The 18,953-nt window shown below is 49.4% G+C and overlaps 1 protein-coding gene across 1 annotated transcript in view; it reads left to right on the top strand.

Annotated features, from left to right (window-relative positions):
- RNF123 (ring finger protein 123) overlaps positions 1-18,953 on the top strand; it is a 44,993-nt gene that overhangs the window by 12,804 nt on the left and 13,236 nt on the right. Inside the window, exons 16-31 of the mRNA XM_090147990.1 lie at positions 180-297; positions 693-792; positions 1,249-1,310; positions 2,103-2,174; positions 2,713-2,833; positions 3,565-3,666; positions 4,883-4,989; positions 5,452-5,650; positions 6,177-6,322; positions 6,516-6,599; positions 7,369-7,476; positions 9,801-9,978; positions 10,974-11,048; positions 15,167-15,254; positions 15,503-15,590; positions 15,713-15,797. Of these exons, the coding sequence (XP_090004116.1) occupies positions 180-297; positions 693-792; positions 1,249-1,310; positions 2,103-2,174; positions 2,713-2,833; positions 3,565-3,666; positions 4,883-4,989; positions 5,452-5,650; positions 6,177-6,322; positions 6,516-6,599; positions 7,369-7,476; positions 9,801-9,978; positions 10,974-11,048; positions 15,167-15,254; positions 15,503-15,590; positions 15,713-15,797 (1,733 nt within the window). The remainder of the gene's footprint in view (positions 1-179; positions 298-692; positions 793-1,248; positions 1,311-2,102; positions 2,175-2,712; positions 2,834-3,564; positions 3,667-4,882; positions 4,990-5,451; positions 5,651-6,176; positions 6,323-6,515; positions 6,600-7,368; positions 7,477-9,800; positions 9,979-10,973; positions 11,049-15,166; positions 15,255-15,502; positions 15,591-15,712; positions 15,798-18,953) is intronic.

The raw sequence follows: 18,953 nt of genomic DNA, 5'->3' as shown, positions 1-18,953 counted from the left end.
TGCCATGCCAGCATTTGGGCAGCTCCTGTTCTGAGTACAAGAGGCTTCTCCCAAGAGGAGGCTCTGGATTTTGCAGAGCTTTGAGTGGTTTTGGAAAGGGGTCTCTGACTCCAGCTCTGAAAACATATCCCATCCCTTCTCTGCCACAGCTTTTTGTGCTTCCTTTAACTTTGCTGCAGCTTTGATGTGCTCCGTTCAGTTGTGTTCTTCTACATTAAGAGCCCACTGCGTGTGGAGGAGGCTGGTTTGCAGGAGCTCATTCCCACCACCTGGTGGCCAAACCGCTTCACCAAGGAGGTGAGTCAGGGCACATCTGCTAAGGAGAGCAAAGGACCTCGGTAGTTTGTGGGCCCTTATTAATGCAGGGAAACTGAGCAGAGCTGTGTGGAAGCTGCGCCCCTCCGCTGCCCTGTCATCTCCTGTTAGGGTGTGTGTCTCAGGACTGGGGAGGTGACAGTTTTCCATGGCATTAGTTTTGGAAGGGAACCTCACAGAGTCAAAGAAGTTGTAGATGGGCTTGTGTGTCCTCAGAAGACCTCCTGCCATGATTTCTTACAAGGCCAAGGAGGGACAATTAGGTGTGCTTGTGTCCACACACTCATGCCTCATTTCAGTGAGTTTCTTCTCCCCTTTTGGCAGGATGCTGCCCCATGCTGCGTACTCCTCTTAATCTCTGTCTGTTCCTCAACCAGGGCAAGGAGAGTAAGGAGGTGAAGGAGGAGAGTGCTGAGGAAAGACTGAGGCGGCGGGCTTATGAAAGAGGCTGCCAGCGGCTCAAGAAGCGCATTGAAGGTCTGTGAGGAAGGAGAGAGATTGCCAAGATCCCATTCTTTGTGTGCAGCCAGAGGGATCAACCCATGAGCTGTTTCCAAATCGCCTTCCTGACCTGACGTGCAGCTGTATTCCCATCACAAAGGCTGCACTGCAGAGGCAGAGGCCAGCCATGGCCACTGTTGGATGGGTACAAGTGTTGAGTCCCCACTGCCCACACATGCAGCATTCTGCCAGGCGTTGTGAGCAAAGCAAAACCCACCTTTAGGGGCATTGTTTATCAGCTGGGGATTAATTTACTGCTGGGTGGAGAAGGAGAAAATTCTCCCAGCGATGGGACTAGCATTCTGCTGGACCTGGTTCTTTGTGCTGGGGTGGTGGTCTTTCTCCTGATGGCAGGGTACAGGTGGAGTTAGCACGGGCAGTTGCTTTCCAGTTGTTGCTGTCCAGTAGCAAACTGCTGTGTCCCTGTTTTAGTGGTGGAAGGTCTCCAGGTTCAAATTCTGAAGCTACTGCTGAACAACAAGGACAGAGGAGGGGTAAGCACTCTCTGGATCTTTTGCTACATTATCTCTGCATCCCAGGACTTGTAAGGTACAGAAGTACAGCTGTGGAGACGTTCCGTCCGCAGAAGTAATTCTCTAATTGATCCAGTCAGGCAGGCTGAACTGCAGAAACAGTTATTGGGCGCTGTTTAAAGGGCTGTCATGGAATCACAGACTCATAGATAGTCTCAGATGCTTTGCCAGTGTTGACTGATGACATGAGCTGCACCTGGGCCAGCCTTGTGTTTCTGTTGAACTAGGCAGACAGTCTGACTGCAGTGCATTCTCCCCTCACAATTAATATTAATTCCAGAGAGAAAAGAAATGGCAAGTATGTGAGTGTGTGCCTCTGCAGAGCAGGTGGAGAATGTTCAGCTGGATAAAGCTGTGCATCTTCTGGCCATCATCAGTGCGTCCCAGTATGGGCCTTAGAAGACACAACGCTGCAAATGGTGGTAGCAGTGGTGGTAGCTGGGTCAACTGCTTTCTCCCACTGAACGTAGCTCCCAAGCATATACAGCTCTGTTTCTCAGCAACGTTGGACCCCACAAGGACTCAGGCATCACTGCAGGCCCAGACCTTGTTGCAGATGTTCTGGGTACTATTGATGTAGCATAACACTGCAGATCTGCCTAATTAATATGGAAAAGTATACAGAGCCCCTCTACCTTACGTGCCTGAAGCCTAGATGCGTCCCTGAGCAAGCGTGACAGAGATGGACAGTGAATGCCTTTCTCTGGGAGTTCTTTTCCCTGTGAGTTCACCACCTGCTTTTCCTCCTACCAGGGGGAAGCATCCAGATACATCTTCCTGAACAAATTCCGCAAGTTTCTTCAGGAAAATGCTAGCAATAGAGGGGTAAGTCAGAGGGACAGCCTTCCCACAGACCTCAGCTGAAGAGCTCTCTGGTACCTGTGGGGTGGGAGCTCTTGCCCTTTTGGCTGAGCTGCTTCCAGCAGATGAACAATTGATACCTAGATACAGCATCCTCTTCACCACTTGGGTGAGGACCACTCTTCTGGCCTTTGCTCAGACTGATGGTCTGCAGCTAAGGAAGGTGGGGATATTATTATTATTGCAGGAAACCCTTTCCTCACCAGCCTCTCTGCGTTAATGAGCAGCCCATCTTCAGAGGCAGAACACGTGGTATCCATCCTCCTCTGTCACACCAGCTTGTTATTGTAGGGTCAGGTGTTTTACAGAGGTGGAAGCAGCTACACGCCATCAGTGCTGGGCTCCATCCCAGTGCTGGAAACTGGAGGTGCTCTTTGCAGACGGGTGCATGTGCTTTCAGCAAGACTGAGAACAGGAAGTTTCTGCCTGGCCCACGTGGCCACCAGAACTAAGAAGCACCTTCCCAGCTGCCCTAATGGCTGAACTCTCATTGTTGCCCTAGAACCTGACTGTGTTGTGCCCACCAGAGTACATGGTGTGCTTCCTGCACCGGCTCATTGCTGCCCTGCGTTTCTTCTGGGATGGCCACAAGGTGAAGGCACCTGCTGCACTGGGCAGTGAAGGTAAGGCCTGGAGGAGAAGCTAGCAGGACACTTCTGTGTTTGGGACAGGGTTTGTTTCCTGGCACTGCTCTCCAGGATGCTGAAAGCTTTGTGTTTCTCATGGGTGCTGATGCCTTCTGTGCCCTGAGCCTGTAGATCTTGGGAAATTCCTAGGTGCAGATCTAATCCAATTAACATCCAGACCGATTCTGGACAATTTGAGATTTGCAGAAGAGTATCTATGTTGTGATCCAATATTTAAAATACAGGGAAATGTATTTGCCAGTTTTCACAGGAATTTCTGTGGGATTAAGGAGAACACAAATCAATGCCAGTTGCTTTCCCACTCTTCATCCCAACTTTACCTATCCCTTTTCTTACTTTTGGCTTACTCTTTCTTTAGATTCATTGAGTGCCTTACAGTAAGGACCCTATGGGATGTAGTGGACTCCAGCTCAGCTTAGAGTAGATAGGTGGGAGCTGAAGAGTTTTCCCAGTGACTGGGACTGGTCGGGAAGAAAGGCTGGGAGCCTTGTTGCCTCCTGCTTTGATGTGCATCTAGTGCTCACTGTGTTATGGAAGTTACCTCTACCTCTATGGCTTGTGTTCTTGGAACAACAAAAGCAGTCACTTGGTGTAGCACCAGCCTGGGCCCTGGGCTCTGTCTTAGACTTACCTGTTGGTGCTAATATATGTGGGGGGGTCCTGTGTATGGCTCTAATGGGACAAACAAGTTTCTTTATCTACTTCAGAGGCATATGTCCCTCCCCAACTTTTCTATAATGGGAAGGTGGATTATTTTGACCTTCAGCGACTCGGAGGTCTTCTGTCTCATCTCAAGAAGACTCTGAAAGGTAAGTGCTCTCACTTCTAGAAGCTTTCCCACAGGTCCTGGCTGAAGTTCACCAAGGAGATATCCCACGGAGGGAGCTGTGGGTAATGAAATGTGATTAAATGTAAGGAGAGGAGACTTGAATTTTGACAAGATGCAAGTTACTCTAGAGAAGGCAGCATCCCTCTGGGGTGGAGTGTCCTTTAAGTTAACAGCTTTTTATATCTGTGATTTGGACACTAATTTGTCTTCTCCTAATTGCAGGCTCCATTCTGATGTTCAGTTGGAAACTTTTTTTCTGAACTCCTGTCCTTGATTTTTCTTGACGTGCTTTTATTCTCTGCCCCAAACTCATTATGGTGTATGGTGGGGATAGTGGAGAGATGCTGAACAGAGTCAGGTCTCAGTCCCTCTTTGTGTCAGGGTAACCCCAGCCTACCCAAAAAGCCCAGCAGCAAAGCCAAGGTGACTCCCTGTGGGACCATTAGCTTTGCCATTTGCCCTAGTTGGTCTGCCATCCAGCCCCCCTTGCTGCAGCTGTAGCGACGTGCCAGCTCTGCAGATGTAAGATGGGAGTCCAACTCAAGCAGTCCCACAAGGATACCGCTTCAGCCTATGGCTGGTGGAAGGAAGGGAGATAGCCTGGGAACACCTGTTGGGGAAGTGTTCTTGCTGCATCACAGCCAAGGGCTAGAAACTGTCAAAGCCTGCACAGTTCTGCTGGGTGTAAGAGATACCCAGGTTTTACTTGCTGTACCACTCCAGGCAAGCAGTAGCAGCAGCTCCAGGTTCTTTCTGGACCGCTTTAAACCCAGGACTGTGGACAAGAAAGCATGTTTAGGCTTCGTACAGCACAGCCATCTGAGCAGCCTTCCTCTGGGCTGTGAAGGGACCTGCAGTCTTAGTGATCTGGGGCAGCAAATTGGAGGATTGGAGGCTCAGCAGGTGGTCTCAGGCCCTGAAATAACTTCCCTGTCTCTGGCCCTGTTCACTGTCTCCTGGTTCCTCGGTTCTTCTGTTTGCTGCTGGTAGGAATAGGAACAGAAAGGAGCAGTACCTGTCATTGTTTGGTATCCATCCACTCTGTAGGGAGAGGTTGGGGAGAAGTGAGCCTGTTCTGATGCAGCATTCAACCTCGCTGGCTGCTTCTCTACTTCTGAGAAGCAGGAAAGAGAATGAACCTAAGGCTGTGACAGGTAACTTGTGCATTCACAGCTGCTCTGGTGTGCTCTTTGCAGATGACCTGGCTGCAAAAGCCAATGTCCTAATTGACCCTGCGGAGCTGCAAGCAGTGACTATGGATGATCTTGATGAAGATGAGGAATCAGCAACATCAGCAGCACAGGTGAGCCACTGGTGCTGGGCATCAAGCTTAACCTCTAGCTTGAAAAGCTTTGTTTAGGGGAAAGCAGTGTCTGGTACAGGACTGTAACCAGCCCATGGGCAGCCAGGTTAACAACTTGTGGGAGATCACTAAAGACCTAGGTGCACCAAGTCTGAGCAGCCAAATTTTCTCTGCACTGTAACTATCCCTTGATCTGAATGTAGCCCTCTCCTCTGTGAAAACTCTCGATGCTTACTTTTAAAGGAAGGCATGGCAGCTGCAGGCACAGCAGCTTCTTGCTGTGCAGATCTGCTGCTTGTGCCTGACACGTGCCTCAGATGAAGGAACACACATCAGCTAACTGAGCATCATCTCCCTTTCCAGTAGCCCTTGTGCATCTGTACCAAAATCCCTGCAGGAAAAAAAGGAGGAATAGCGAGCAGCATAACAGCTAGAACTCTTTCTCCCTTAATTTCTTCTCAGTCTCAGCGTCCTTCTGCCACCCTAGCCATTGGTGGAGCTCTTGCCAGACCTGGCTGGCTCAGCTCTCCCACCCTGGGCCGTGCCAACCGTTTCCTCAGCACAGCAGCCGTCAGCCTGATGAACCCACGGCGACCTCTTGGTACCCTTGAGAAGGTCAAAGTACGCACTCTAAGTGTGGAACAGCGTACGGAGGAGGACAGTGAGTACTTCTGCATGCTAGCATGGCCCAGCTGGTCCCTGGGAGAACAGCCTCTTCAGCTCCCCCTGCTCTTGAGAGGAAAGCAACCTGTTTACTTCCAGCATTGCTCCTTCCCTTTCCCAGGGCATGCTGAGACCCACAAAATCCACAGTTAACCACTTTGCTATCCTGAGCGTAACACTCTTGATGTTCTTGCACTCTGTATGCAAGGAGGTGCTGCCTTGGCTCCTGTAAGAATAGCATGACTTGGCAGGAAGGTAGTTTGGAGGCAGCGCTGTTGTTGTTGGCCCCTTGGTGGGGCCAGGCAAGTCTCTGAAATGTGGCTTCAGTCTGTTAGAGCAGATCTGGCAGGTCAACTTGATGCACAGTGGGGTGGGACGGCGTGTTTGTGTGTCTAGGGAAGGAACAGTGTGTTGCAGATATACTGCAGGGTTCTGGTCATTGGCTTGAGAGAGGTGCAGGCAGGAGCAGTGGTGCCAAAATGCCTTGTTGAGAACTTCTCTCCTGTCTTGGGGGTGGATTGCAGTTGAAGGCAGCAATGGAAATGAGGGTCTCTTACTGGGGAGACCTCCAGAGGAGCCAGACCAGCCCATCACAGAGAACTCCCTCCTGGAAGTCCTGGATGGGATAGTGATGATGTACAACCTCAGTGTCCACCAGCAGCTTGGGAAGGTAAGTAGCACGTGCTTTGCAGGCATCCATTCTCCCAGTCTCTGTTACTTCTGTACTGACTTTCTGTTTTCTGCTTGCTTAGAGACTGTGTGTTCTTTTCTTCTCCCAGCTCCCACGGGGGATCAGATTGCATGCTTTTGTGTGTAGGGAAATAAATGCCCTCATGTTTTGTTGGAATCTGCTTGCTTTTCAGATGGTTGGTGTGTCAGATGATGTGAATGAGTATGCTATGGCACTGAAAGATACAGAGGAAAAAATCAGCCGCTGCCCAAAGAGAGTAAGTGTTTCTGGACATCCAGCTTCTTTCTCTGGAAGCTCCTCAGTATCTGGCAAAAAGTTTGAAGCATGGTGCATGATTTTCAGCAGTGAAGCTGGAAATGTTTTGTTGGGGTAGTAACTCATGGCTGGAGCTGGCAGCCACATTTCATGCTGTGCCAACCAATTGTACCACTGCTTCAAGAAACAGAGGCACTGAAGCAACTGCTTCAACTTCTCCCAGACAGACTGTGAGAGTTTGCAAACCTCCAAGTGCTGCAGCTTGGAGCCATTCTCCTGAAGTTGGGACTAGGGGTACCTCACAGCTGTGGGCCTCCTATCCAGAGGAGACCTTTCAATCCACAGCTACTGCACTTTTGTCTGAGCTGCTGGAACTTTTGCTTACATCTGGCATTCACAAGCAGAGTGGAAGTTCAGAAAAAAACAAGTAGTAAATACCCTGCAGTGGTGAACTTGGGATACTTATGTCCTCTCCAGCTGCCGGAGACAGAATCTATCCGATGATGCATTAAAAAAGTATCCCTGACAGCAGTTGATCCTAGAGCTGTCAGGACCAGTGTCTACATCAGGCCTTGTGGGCTGCAACTGAGTCCAGTAAGTGCTTTTTATAGCACCAATTTCCCACTCCCTCCTCAGAAGGGGAGCTGACCTCTTTCTTTTCTGCCTAGCAAGCCCCAGGGTGGTATTTGCTTTTTGCTGTTTGTCCAGCTTTGAAAAAGGATAATATAAGTGGAAGTGATATCTGCCCTCACATCTTTGCACTCTTTCAGAGGAGAGACATCCATGAGGAGCTGCTGAAGAGCCAGAAGGTCTTCTCTGAGAAACTCAATCACCTAAGCCGACGCCTTGCCTGGATAAATGTCACCATCTATTCAAAGGTGGGCAGGAACGTAGTGTGAGTGGCTCAGAAGCTATTGAGCAGCTGTGCCTCTGTATCTGTGCTGCTCAGCTCACATGTCACAAGTAATGTTTTTGCTGGTGCTGGAGCAATGCTGATGATCTCTAGGCCTTGTTTGTGCCTTTGTGCACGGGGACTCCTTAGGCCTGGACTCCCTCCTGCCCCAGCGTTTATACATTAGAACACATCCCAGTTCTGTTCTGAGCTTTGTGTGGTGCTGTAGGCTTTTCCTTGGGGAATCAAGTCTCTGTGGTGCAGATAGAAGCTTGCAGGCCAAAGGGATGCAGGCCAAAGGGACATCCAGTTCTTAGGGCAAGCTGAGAAGACAGAGAAGCTATTGTGAAGCATTTCCCTGAGCTGTGCTGTGTGTCACAGGGAGTTCTCACTAAGGCTTCTCTTCTTGGAATCTGCAGCATCCAGCCCTTAGGAGTTTCCTTTTCAGATGTTCTCCCCTTCTTCACTTGGTTCCCAAATGCTTTTTATATTTAGTGCCACACTGACTGTTAGCACAAGTTGTCCCTTCTTCCTTGCATTCACCATCTTCTGGTGTAACATCTCTGGTCCTGCTTTTCTCACAAGCAGTTTATGCTCTTACACCCTGCAGATCTCCTCTTGTGTTCCCTTGCACATTACTTTACCCCATCTATGTTTGTACGTTCTTTGTTCTGGGGAGTAGGACACGTTTCTCTCAACATGCAGTGCCAACATATATCCCAGGATGTAAACAGGGAGGGAAGAGCAGTGGCTCCTATGAACAAATCTGCCAGGGCTGTGGAGGCAGAACTCTTTGCTTGTCCCCTCCATCGCTGGCAGAATACAAGTGCAGGGCACAGCATGGCAGCTCTCCAGCCACATGAGCATAGCCTTTGCTTGCCAAAAAATGCACCTTTCTTCCTGGATCCCACTTGAAAGGCTGGGGGGCTTTCCCAGTGCATATCAGTTATCACTGTAGTAGCCCACGCAGAAACAACGTTCTTGTCTCTAGATGACCTGTTGTCATGTTAAGGATGGGTACCTGCTGTTTGCCCATGGAATTCTATCCCCAGTGGGCTCCAGCATCCACATGGCCTGCGTGCTGGGGAGAGACACATCTGTATGAGCGTTGCTGATGGAGAGAAGGAGTGAATCTGCTCTCTGCCCAGCAGGGAAGTCCTGCTCTGTGCTGAGGTGTCAGAATGTAGGAGAGGCTGCTATGTCCTCTGGGGAGTTCACTGTCAGTTTATTCTGAGCTGTGGGATTTGATGTTAGATGAAAGGAAGGGCGAAACATCCGTAGTTTTAAGGTAGATAATGCCATCTTCACAACACCCCAGGGGAAGACCATTTTGGCTTATTTTGTTAAGACATTACTTATCTGTCACACTGTGGGTAATCACATCTCTCCATCCTCTTGGTGTAAGCTTTATTCCATCTTGGCAATACCTGAGATAATAGATTATAAGGTCTTAATAAAATCAAGCACAGCTCTCTTTACCTTAATGTTGTCTACACGATTGCTGATCATAACTGTTGGAAACAACACTTGAGCTGAGGTGTGTGTCAGCGTTGAGGTAAAGATGTCTTTTATTCAATCTAGTTGATTTTCTCCCCTTTGGTGTAATTTACAGAACAAACTCACGTAGCTCTCCCAAAGATGATAGTGGCATACTTTAGAAAAGGTACTAGGCAGACTGAATCACTTATCTGTACCTCTGAAGTGTTGTTGTTTTTTTTTAATTTGAAGTGTAACTCTCTTCCATCTGTTTTTATGTAAACTGCTAGTGTTCATCATATTTCTTGGCATTACAGGGTATAAAATAACATTTCCTCTTCTTACGCCTTTGTTGGTACTGATTGTAGGAGCTTAAAGTTATATAAAGTTATATAGATGCCCTTAAATTTCCTGGTTTTGATTTAGGACCTCCAGAGCTTTGCTAGAGAAGCAAGAAGCCAGTGCTGCTCCAGGTGGGGAGTGTGGCTGAGTGGTTGGCATGGAAGCCAAAAGGCTGTGGCCACCTATTGCAGGGGTCTGAGTTGGTGTGAGCTCTCTGCCAGTTTCTGTGTGTTAATTCCTACCGTGGCTGAGGTTTCTTTCTGCCAGATTTATGCCAGGATTGCTAGTGCCTGGCTTCCTTCAGACACTGCACTCAGAACAGAAACTAACACACGTTTTTTGCCATCAGGCTCATGTGGTCTCATATTCCCTAGAAAAGAATAGATCCTGAAGGGATTCAAGACTCTGAGACAAAGCCACTGCTGATCTGGTCTCATGCTGGTGGTAGTTGTGCTCTGAACTGACTGGGGATTGCTGTGTTCTCCTTGGCAGGAGAAGATGCAGGATATCTACTGGCTGCTGAGAGTGTGCATCCGCACCATTGAGCATGGTGACAGGACAGGCTCGCTTTTTGCTTTCATGCCAGAGTTCTACCTCAGCGTGGCTATGAACAGCTACAGCGCTCTCAAGAACTACTTCAGTCCTGTCAATAGCATGGAGGAACTTCCAGGTAAGGGGATGGGGAGGCCTTGCTAGTTTTGGCCTGGTAAAATCTAAGTAAAGCCCCATCCTTGTGATGTACTGGTAGCTGTGCATCCCTTCTGTATCCTTCCATGGCTGTGATATCCTTCACTTTGTATTGTCTGTGCGATGTGGGGCAAGTGCTGAATGCTGTTCCTTGGGTAGGTGCCCACTGGTGACCAATGCCCATTACTGAACTTAGGTGGGGTGCCTGTGCCTTGCCCAGAGCTGTCACAGCATTAGCTGTATTGAAAATCATTGGCAGCTGTGTATTTCCAAGGAGGCATTGGGAATGGGTTGGGATGCAGGAAGATGTCATTGTCCTGACCATGTATAGCACTGGTTCCTGGGTGGGGGAGATTCATGCCATGAGTGCAGGAACTGGGGCTGTTTTCAATTCCTCACGGGATTTGAATATGGAGATGAACACCCACTTCATGCCAAGCATCTGTGTTCAGCTGGGTTCAGTCTGTTCATGCTTTTCCTATCTACATCACCCTAGCAGTTCTTAGGCTTTCCAGAGCCTCTAAAAGCAAGAGCTGCTGTTCCATTCAACAAGACATAGCTAAAAAGTGTCCATTAATTGGAAGATGTGCAGGGAGCAGTAGAACTAAGCAGTAATAGATTTATTGCTTCAGGGCCTGCAGATTGGACACAGCTTCTCTGCATAGATCTAGGGTGCTATTTGTGTTGCTCAGCCCCTTCTGCATTAGTCTAGTCTCCCTTGTCATCTGTCACAGTTGCTTGGTTTTTTGGTTTCACCTTTTTCTGAGTAACTGCTTCAGACTGCATGGTAAGGCTGGAAACTGTGTTGCAGATACAAGTTTTCCCAGCTGTTTATTTTGACAGTTGGACAGGCAAGAAAGCTGCAAAGTTAGCAGCTGCAGGAATTCATCCCATTGCCTGTCCTGTTGCAGGACCACAGGTCTGCCCACTGGGTCGTTGCATGACCCCTACTCCCCTACTCCCTCCTTCTCTTCACAGGCTATGAAGAAACTCTGATGCGCCTCGCTGCCATCCTGGCCAAACACTTTGCTGACTCAAGGATTGTGGGCACAGGTAATGCTGCTCTCCTTTTCTTTGGGGTGATATGAGCCCTGGTTGGCTCCACTGCCAATGGCTCAGCAGTCTTCTGTTGGGATCTATCTGCTGAACTTATTGAGTGCTCTATACCTCCTCACATAGGCTGAACAGCCTCACAGAGGCTGAACACTGCCATTACCCCACATGTCCTGCTTAATTCAGGGTTAGGTACATGACCTAGGATGCCCCTTTGAGAGCAAGGCTCATATCTCAGCTACTTGCACATTAGTCTGGGGTTTCTCCCTAGCTGCCTAGGCACAGGGATGCTCTCCCTGCTGACTGGGGCAGCAAGCCTCTGTTTTTCCTGAGCTGTAGTAGGAGTAGGCAAGCAGATGCAGATACAGATGGGCCATATACAGGAATCCTTCAATTCACCATGAACTTTTGCTAACATGAGGAGCACACAGACTTGTACAAAAATGCTTATCTCTGCATGCGTGCTTCTGCCTGTAGTTCTCTGAGTCTGGGGCTTGACTTGGGCTTCTGGAGAAACCCAATGTCGTGCTGAGTGGACTGTTTACTCTCAAACCAATATTCCCTGTTCAGCTTGACTCTTGTTTTGATTCAGTCAAGTCTGCAGGGAAACTACTGCGTTTGACAGAGACTTAAGTGTTTCTCCTTCATCAGCTCAGCGTGTCTTCTGTGAAGGCCCTTGAGTGTATGACCCTTTATGATGTCTGGGTAGATCCTAAAGGCAGAATGATTCAACATGCCTAGTTCCAGCTGCCTGGAAACCAGTTTGGTTCACACACTTGGCTCTAACTTCTCTGAGCTCTACTTAATTCAGTAGCTATTTCTGAAGGTGTGTTTATCCTGCATTCTCAGGAGGAGACGAGTCCCTTTCTCATCCCTGTCATCTGGATTTAAAAGTGACTCTGCTCCTCTTCCAGAAGCTGCTTTCCCCTCATCCTTTAGATGACACTGTCTTATTGAGAGGTTAAACTAAGGCTGTAGGCACACTTTTCTATTGCAGAACAGGAGGCTGCTTGTCATACTGCTCATCTGCTGACAGCTGTTGCATCCTCAGCAGAGCCCCAGAATGCTTGTCTGCTCTTTTCATTCTGTGCAGGTTGGCTAGGTGAGATTGTGCTCTAGATCAAAAGGATTTGAAGTCGCTGGCTGCCTGCACAGAAGTAGATCAAGAAATACTCTACAAACTGTAGCAGGGAGTCAGTTGTTTAGGAATACCGTCATCTGCTCCAACTAAAGACAGAAGAGACAGTGGGCTCAAGAGGGAGATTCAAGACACAGCACTTGCACAGTACCTTTGTCTGCCTCTGATGTGGACCAGTAACCCTCAGCGGAAGGGTTTTCCTCCATCTGGACTGTCACAAGGCCATGGGACCAGACAGCCTACACCCTTGGGTGCTGGGGGAACTGGCGGAGGTGATTGCTGAGCTGCTCTCAGCCATCTATCAGCTCTCCTCTTTAACTGGAGAGGTCCCAGAGGATTGGAGGCTTGCTGATGTGACTCCCATCAACAGGAAGGGCTGTAAGGAAGATCCGGGAATCTACAGGCCTGTTAGCCTGACCTCGGTACTGGGGAAAGTAATGGAGCAAATCATCTTGGGTGAGATCACACAGGACATGAATTGTGTCTAGGGGATCAGGCCCAGCCAGCATGGGTTCATGAAAGGCAGGTCATGCTTGACCAACCTCATCTCCTTCTACGACTGGGTGACCAGCCTGGTAGATGAGGGAAAGGCTGTTGATGTAGTCTACCTAGACTTCAGCAAAGCCTTTGACATGGTCTCTCACAGGATTTTTCTGGGGAAACTGGCTGCCTGTGACCTGGACAGGTATACCCCTCTTTGGGCAAGGAACTGGTTATAGGGCCGTGCCCAACGGGTGGTGGTTAATGGAGTGAAGTCCAGCTGGCAACCTGTTTCAAGTGCTGTCCCCCAGGGGTCGGTACTGGGGCCTGTCTTGTTTAATATCTTTATTGATGACCTAGACGAGGGGATTGAGTGTACCCTCAGTAAGTTTGCAGATGACACCAAGCTGGGAGGTGGTGTTGATCTGCCTGAGGGTAGGGAGGCCCTTTAGAGGGATCTGGATAAGCTGGATCGCTGGGCTGGGGTGAATGGGATGAGGTTCAACAAGGCCAAGTGTCAGGTCCTGCACTTTGGCCACAACAACCCCATGCAGCACTACAGGGATGGGTGGCTGGGTGACTGGAAGAGGAAAGGGACCTGGGGGTGTTGGTTGGTGCTCGGCTGAACATGAGCCAGCAGTGTGTCCATCAGTGACCATTAGGGCCAACAGCATCCTGGCCTGCATTAGAAATAGTGTGGCCAGCAGGAGCAGGAGGTGATCATCCCCTGTACTCAGCACTGGTGAGGCTGCACCTCAGTACTGTGTTCAGTTTTGGGCCCCTCACTACAAGAAAGACATTGAGGCCCTGGAACGTGTCCAGAGAAGGGCAACGAAACTGGTGAGGGGTCTGGAGCACAAGTCTTATGAGCAGCAGCTGAGGGAGCTGGGATTGTTCAGTCTGGAGAAGACGAGGCTCAGGGAAGACCTCACTGCACTCTCCAACTTCCTGAAGGGAGGTTGTGGTGAGGAGGGGTTTGGCCTCTTCTCCCAGGCAACGAACAGGAAATGGCTGCAAGTTGTACCAGAGGAGGTTTAGGTTGGACATGAGGAAGAACTTTTTCTCTCAGTGGTCAGGCACTGGAATGGCTGCACAGGGAGGTGGTGGAGTCGCCGTGCCTGGCAGTGTTCAAGAGGCGTGTGGATGAGGAGCTGAGAGATGGTTTAGTTTGTGGTAGCAGTGGTGATGAGAAGGCAGTTGGACTGGATGATCTTATAGGTCGTTTCCAACCTTGTGATTCTATGATTCTATGAGAAGATCAGCACACAGCCAGTTGTGGCTTCATGGATACTTGTTCAGTTTTTCCTGAAGAGAGCACTGTTGGAACTTCAGGCTTTGGCTGTAATCTGAATACCTTTTGACAGCAGCATTTTTTGATCTGGTGCTGTCTGTAGCTGTGTGTTTTCCAGTATCTGCTACTTTGAGCAAGTGTTATCCTTCAGACTCTCCCATCTCGTGACTGACCTTCCCTCTGCACAAAGGGTGCAGATGCTTTTCTAACTGCAAGCATGGGTCAGGCAGAAACCTCAGGGCTATTCAGATTGGAGAGAATCTCAGGAGGTCTCTGGACTGTCCTCTACAGGGTCAGCTGTGATGCTGGACTAGGGCTCAGGGCTTTATTCTGTCTGGTCTTGAAAGCCTCAAAGGATGAAGACTGCACAACACAGAGCCTTTCTGAGCAACTGTTTCACTACTTTACTGTCCTCATGGAGAACATTTTTCCTTATATCCAGTGTGAACCTCTCTTGTTTTATGTCCATTCTGTCTTGCCTCTCACTGTATACCACTAGTGGTATATAACCACAGTTGTGAACTGCATCTGATAACCTCTTACCTTCCTGATAAATCTCTTTGCAAGCTACTGTTAGGTTCCCTATAGCTTTCTAATCCATGATGAACAAAGCCAGCTCCCTTAGCACTTCCTTTCAGGGCACGTTGGCCATATTAGCACCCCTCTGCTGAACTCTAGTCTGTTTATTTTATTTTGAGGATCTCAAAACTGGATGCACTGCCTGTGGTCTAATGAGAGCTAATTAAAGGGAGTTAATCACTTCCCTTGATCTACATTCTTGTTAATGCAGCAGAGGATGCTATTGGCCTCCTTTTCTGCCAGGGCATACTGCTAGCCCAAGCTCAGGTTACTGTCTGCTTCCAGCCCTGGTTGCTCTGCAGTGCTGTTCTGCACCCAGCCTGTACCACTGCAAGGGATTCTTCCTTCCCACACCTGGAAGTCAGCATTTGTTCTTTTTGAATTTGATAAGGTTCATGCTGTCCCATTTCTCCAACCCATCCAAATCCCTCTAGCAGTCCGGCCATTGAGCACATCAACTGATGCCACTAATTTGGCATCATCTGCAAAGTGGGTTCTTCCTCTGAACGTGTTCAGAGAGGAACTGTTGTTAATGAGAGCTGGTCCCTCCCAGCCTCTGGTGTTCAGGTGCCCCATGGCACACTGTGTGTCCTTGGATGCCTGTCCTAGCTCCTTCTCTTTGCTCCACAGACATCCGGGACTCCCTGATGCAGGCACTGGCCAGCTATGTTTGCTACCCCCACTCGCTGCGTGCTGTAGAGAGGATCCCAGAAGAGCAGTAAGTGCTGCCCTGCCTGTTCCTGGGGCAGGGCTGGGTTGGTGGCAAGGCTTGAAGTGAGCAGGCAGGCTGCCAAGCACTGCAGGGATAGAGGAGCTGCAGCAGGGTGCTGGAGTTGATTTGGGGGAGCCTCTTTCCTCTAATACACCAGTGTGTTGCTCTGCCCCGGCTCCATGAGTTCTGCCATAAGTCCAGTTTGTTCCCCTGTCCCCAGACCCTTTGCAGCACCTATGTCTTCTGTCATGCAGGCGGATCTCCATGATGAAGAACCTCCTGGCTCCCTATGAGCAGCGGCCCTGGGCGCAGACCAACTGGATCCTCGTCAGGCTGTGGAGGGTGAGCATCCCTGCCCTCTCACTGTCTGGGGTTTGGGTGGACGCTGAGCATTTTGCTTTCCAGTAGCAGCAAAACCTAACTGTTCTCCATCCTCTAAGATATTTCCTCATCTCTTTTGGCAGGGCTGTGGCTTTGGATACAGATACACACGGCTCCCACACTTGCTGAAAACCAAGCCTGAGGATGCCAGCCTCCCCAGCCTGCAGAGTGAGTGGGGCAGGGGAGTGGCATTCAGGCTTACAGAGGGTGCAAAGGGAGGGCTGTCCTAATAGCAGGTACATTGTGAGAGGGAGTGGGTGTCCAAGGAGACAGGGCACTGGACAAATTCAGAAGTAAGGAATGTTTTAAACAGGCTTCTCTCTTGGAGCCTGGCAGAGCCTGTCTTGCCTTTGGCTTGGCATTTCAGTTATCAGTTCTATTGCCAAACTGAGGAGTTCCTCAGATCTGCTGCATCTGGAAAAGACATGGGGAGGAGGTAACTTTTATGAGCTGAAGTATCCATCTTCTGCTTCACCTGTGCAGACTCTTGGCCAGTCTGGATACAATCCTGATTCCTGTCTTCTGTGGAAAAGGCTTTGTGCCAGACTCTGCTGGAGAGCTGCTCAGGGATGGGGGACAGAGGATACTGCAGCCTGATGTAGGCTGGGGGCGTGTGGAGGTGCACTGAGTGCCCCTTCTGGTGGGGAGAGCTGCCTATCTCTATTTTAATGGCACTGTTGTTCTTTTTCTTTCTCCTGCCTGTGTGTGCCCAGGAGATCTCTCTGTTGCTAGTTTCCAGAGTAAGTTTGTTGTGTGGCCCTCTCCTGTCTGGTGTAGTAGCTTTAGAGAGTTCCCTCCTTCCCCGGTTCTGTGTTGAGAGAGTCTTCTTTTGTGGGACAGAGGGGTTCATGCAGTGATCCCTTTTCTCAATTACATCCCTGGGAGATGCCAGGGAGTCTGGTACCCACATAGCAGATTCTGAGGCTGCATTACAGACCTGCTCTCACTCCTGTTTGTATCAGTGTTGCCTCTTGGGTCAGAGGTTTGCTGCAGGCTGTGCCAGCCTTGGGTTCCTCTCATCCTTGGAGGATGATGGGGAAGCCCTGCTACACATGGCAGGGACCTGATGGTTACCCCTCACCCTCATCCTGCAAAAGCAAGTCCTCAGGTAGCTGCTGTCAGTCCCAGGGGGTGGTCACCAAGATCCCTCAGTCCTGCAGAGCTTTGGAAGAGGATCAGAGTTTCTCAGTTTTTGAGATCTCTCTGCATCCATCCTTGGATGGCTCCGCGCAGTCTGAGCGCAGTGGGCTGGGCAGGCTGCTGGGGACTTGCTCCTGGGACTGCTATTTTAAGGTGCAGCTGAATCAATAATGAGTGCTGGTTTCATTGAAGAGGGACATGGGACTTAAAGGTGTCCTTGAGATACCGCCCAAGAAAGGAGAAGGAGATGCACCCTTGTCTTCCCACCTATCTGTCCTCACCTTGCTGCAATATGAGTGTTGGCAGGGACAGCGGGCCAAACTGCTGAGCTGAAAGAAATCCCTGTTTGTCTGGGCCAGCTTCTGCAGCCAGCCTGAAGCCAAAATAATTGGCTTGTGTTAGTTTAACTGTGTGGGCCTTCACAGTGGTAGTTCCTTGCTCTCAGAAATAAACCCTTGACTGAGAACATACCCAGGTGGGAACATTCCCTTGATGGGAACATACCTAACCTCATCTCCTGTCTTCTGCTGCTGCTGCCTCGCTCTGCTGGGTGTACATTACAACCTTGCCTTCCTCAGAAGTGTTTTTGCAATCTTCCTTCTTTGTCCTTCTGAACGATGTGGAAAAAAGTGTGACCTCTGAGTGTTGTTCAGGAAGGCTTTTTGTTCCCCCCTCGAGTCCCTTTGTGGCCCCTTCCCATCTGACATGCTGCTCACAGATCCAGCACTAACAGCCTGTTTTCGTGGAGCTCCCTGATGCCTTGCATTACCAGTGATGGGGTTTCCTGCATCCCCAGCTTTACATTTGTCACCGCTGCTCCATCTGCCAGCCGGGCACATTTACATCTGGATCCTTTTGAGAAGGCAGGTTAGTGCTGGGTGGAACTGCTCTGCTCCTCCACCCGGCCCATTGCTCCCAGCTCTGCTAATGCCTGGAGCCTCACACATACATCACCCAGGGCACTGACCAAGAGATCTCACAAATAGCCCTGTTACAGACCTTGCCAGGTCATTAGCAAACTATAAAGTACGTAATTATCTTCCTGTAATGAAAGTACGTGACCCTGCGTCTTCACAGTCAACCAGTAGGAACACTTATTGAATGCTTCCACTTTATCTGCTTTATTAATTTTTAACTCTATCTGTTAATGGCCTCTTGCTGTTTGACTTTCTCCTATTGCTACTTTTCTAAATAATTCTGTTACAGTTACTTCCTATAGTTAAAGAAACTGTGTGTGTAGCCAGCTTAGTCCTGAATGTTTCCTTTTTGTCTTTTCCTTCTATTACCTCCTTTCTCCTTGTTTTCTTCCACTGCTGGCTATGTTTAATTATGCCCGTTTTGCCCTTCTCATCTTAGCTTTTGTCTGTGCTTCACTGTGGCCTCAGAGAACTTTCTAGCTGAGAGGTTTGCTGCAGTTCTGGGGCTTTCTGGCTGCCTGATAACCTTACAGATTATTTCTCCCCACTTTGAACTTTGTTTTTCCTCCTCTGAATGCTTTGCTCACCTTTCTGTGGGGAAGTTTCTGTTGTGGAAACATTAGATGTATTTATTACCGCTTGGGGCCACACTCTGTTGCCCACATTAAATGTATTGAGATCATAATTTCTGGCCTTGGAAAACCACCAATTTCAGTTCCAGTGACTGATGTTCATCTGCCATAACGAAGGCTAAGCCAAGATCGAGTGGCTTTCGTATGAAGGAGTTACAAGTTTTAGAAATCCTCATGATGCTCTGTTGCCAAGATCGAGAAGGTAACCACGTCGACAGGTCACCACAGACTCCTAGCACTCCTCTCCTACAGCAAACGTGGGCACAGCAAAGGGCCGTGCTCATAGCCAGGAGGGCAATGCTGAGTGGGCTGTGGGGAAGAAACCCCTCAGTGCAGGTGAGCATCTTGTTAAATGGAGGAGAACTCAGGGGTCTGACTGCAAGGCTAGGATTCTGGATGCAGTGATGTTTGCCCCGTGGTGATCCCAGCCTGGGAACTCATGGAGGAGAAGCAGCCACGCTTGCTGTGGCTGAGGGCAAGTTCTTTCCATGGCTTTCAGCATGGTCATGGTGTAATTAAGACTCATGCTCCTCCTGGGAGCAATAGAGGCCAAACTTGTGCACCTGGTATTAGCTAAAGACTTAGAAAATCTCCAGAACTCTGACAAGCAGCACCACTTCTTAATGCTCTTATGA

The sequence above is a fragment of the Phasianus colchicus genome, chromosome 11 (assembly GCF_987193195.1).
Source record: "Phasianus colchicus chromosome 11, bPhaCol1.hap1.1, whole genome shotgun sequence".
NCBI lineage: Eukaryota > Metazoa > Chordata > Aves > Galliformes > Phasianidae > Phasianus > Phasianus colchicus.
The sequence above is the reverse complement of the archived record's forward strand: the minus strand, read 5'-3'. Positions and strand labels throughout refer to the sequence as shown.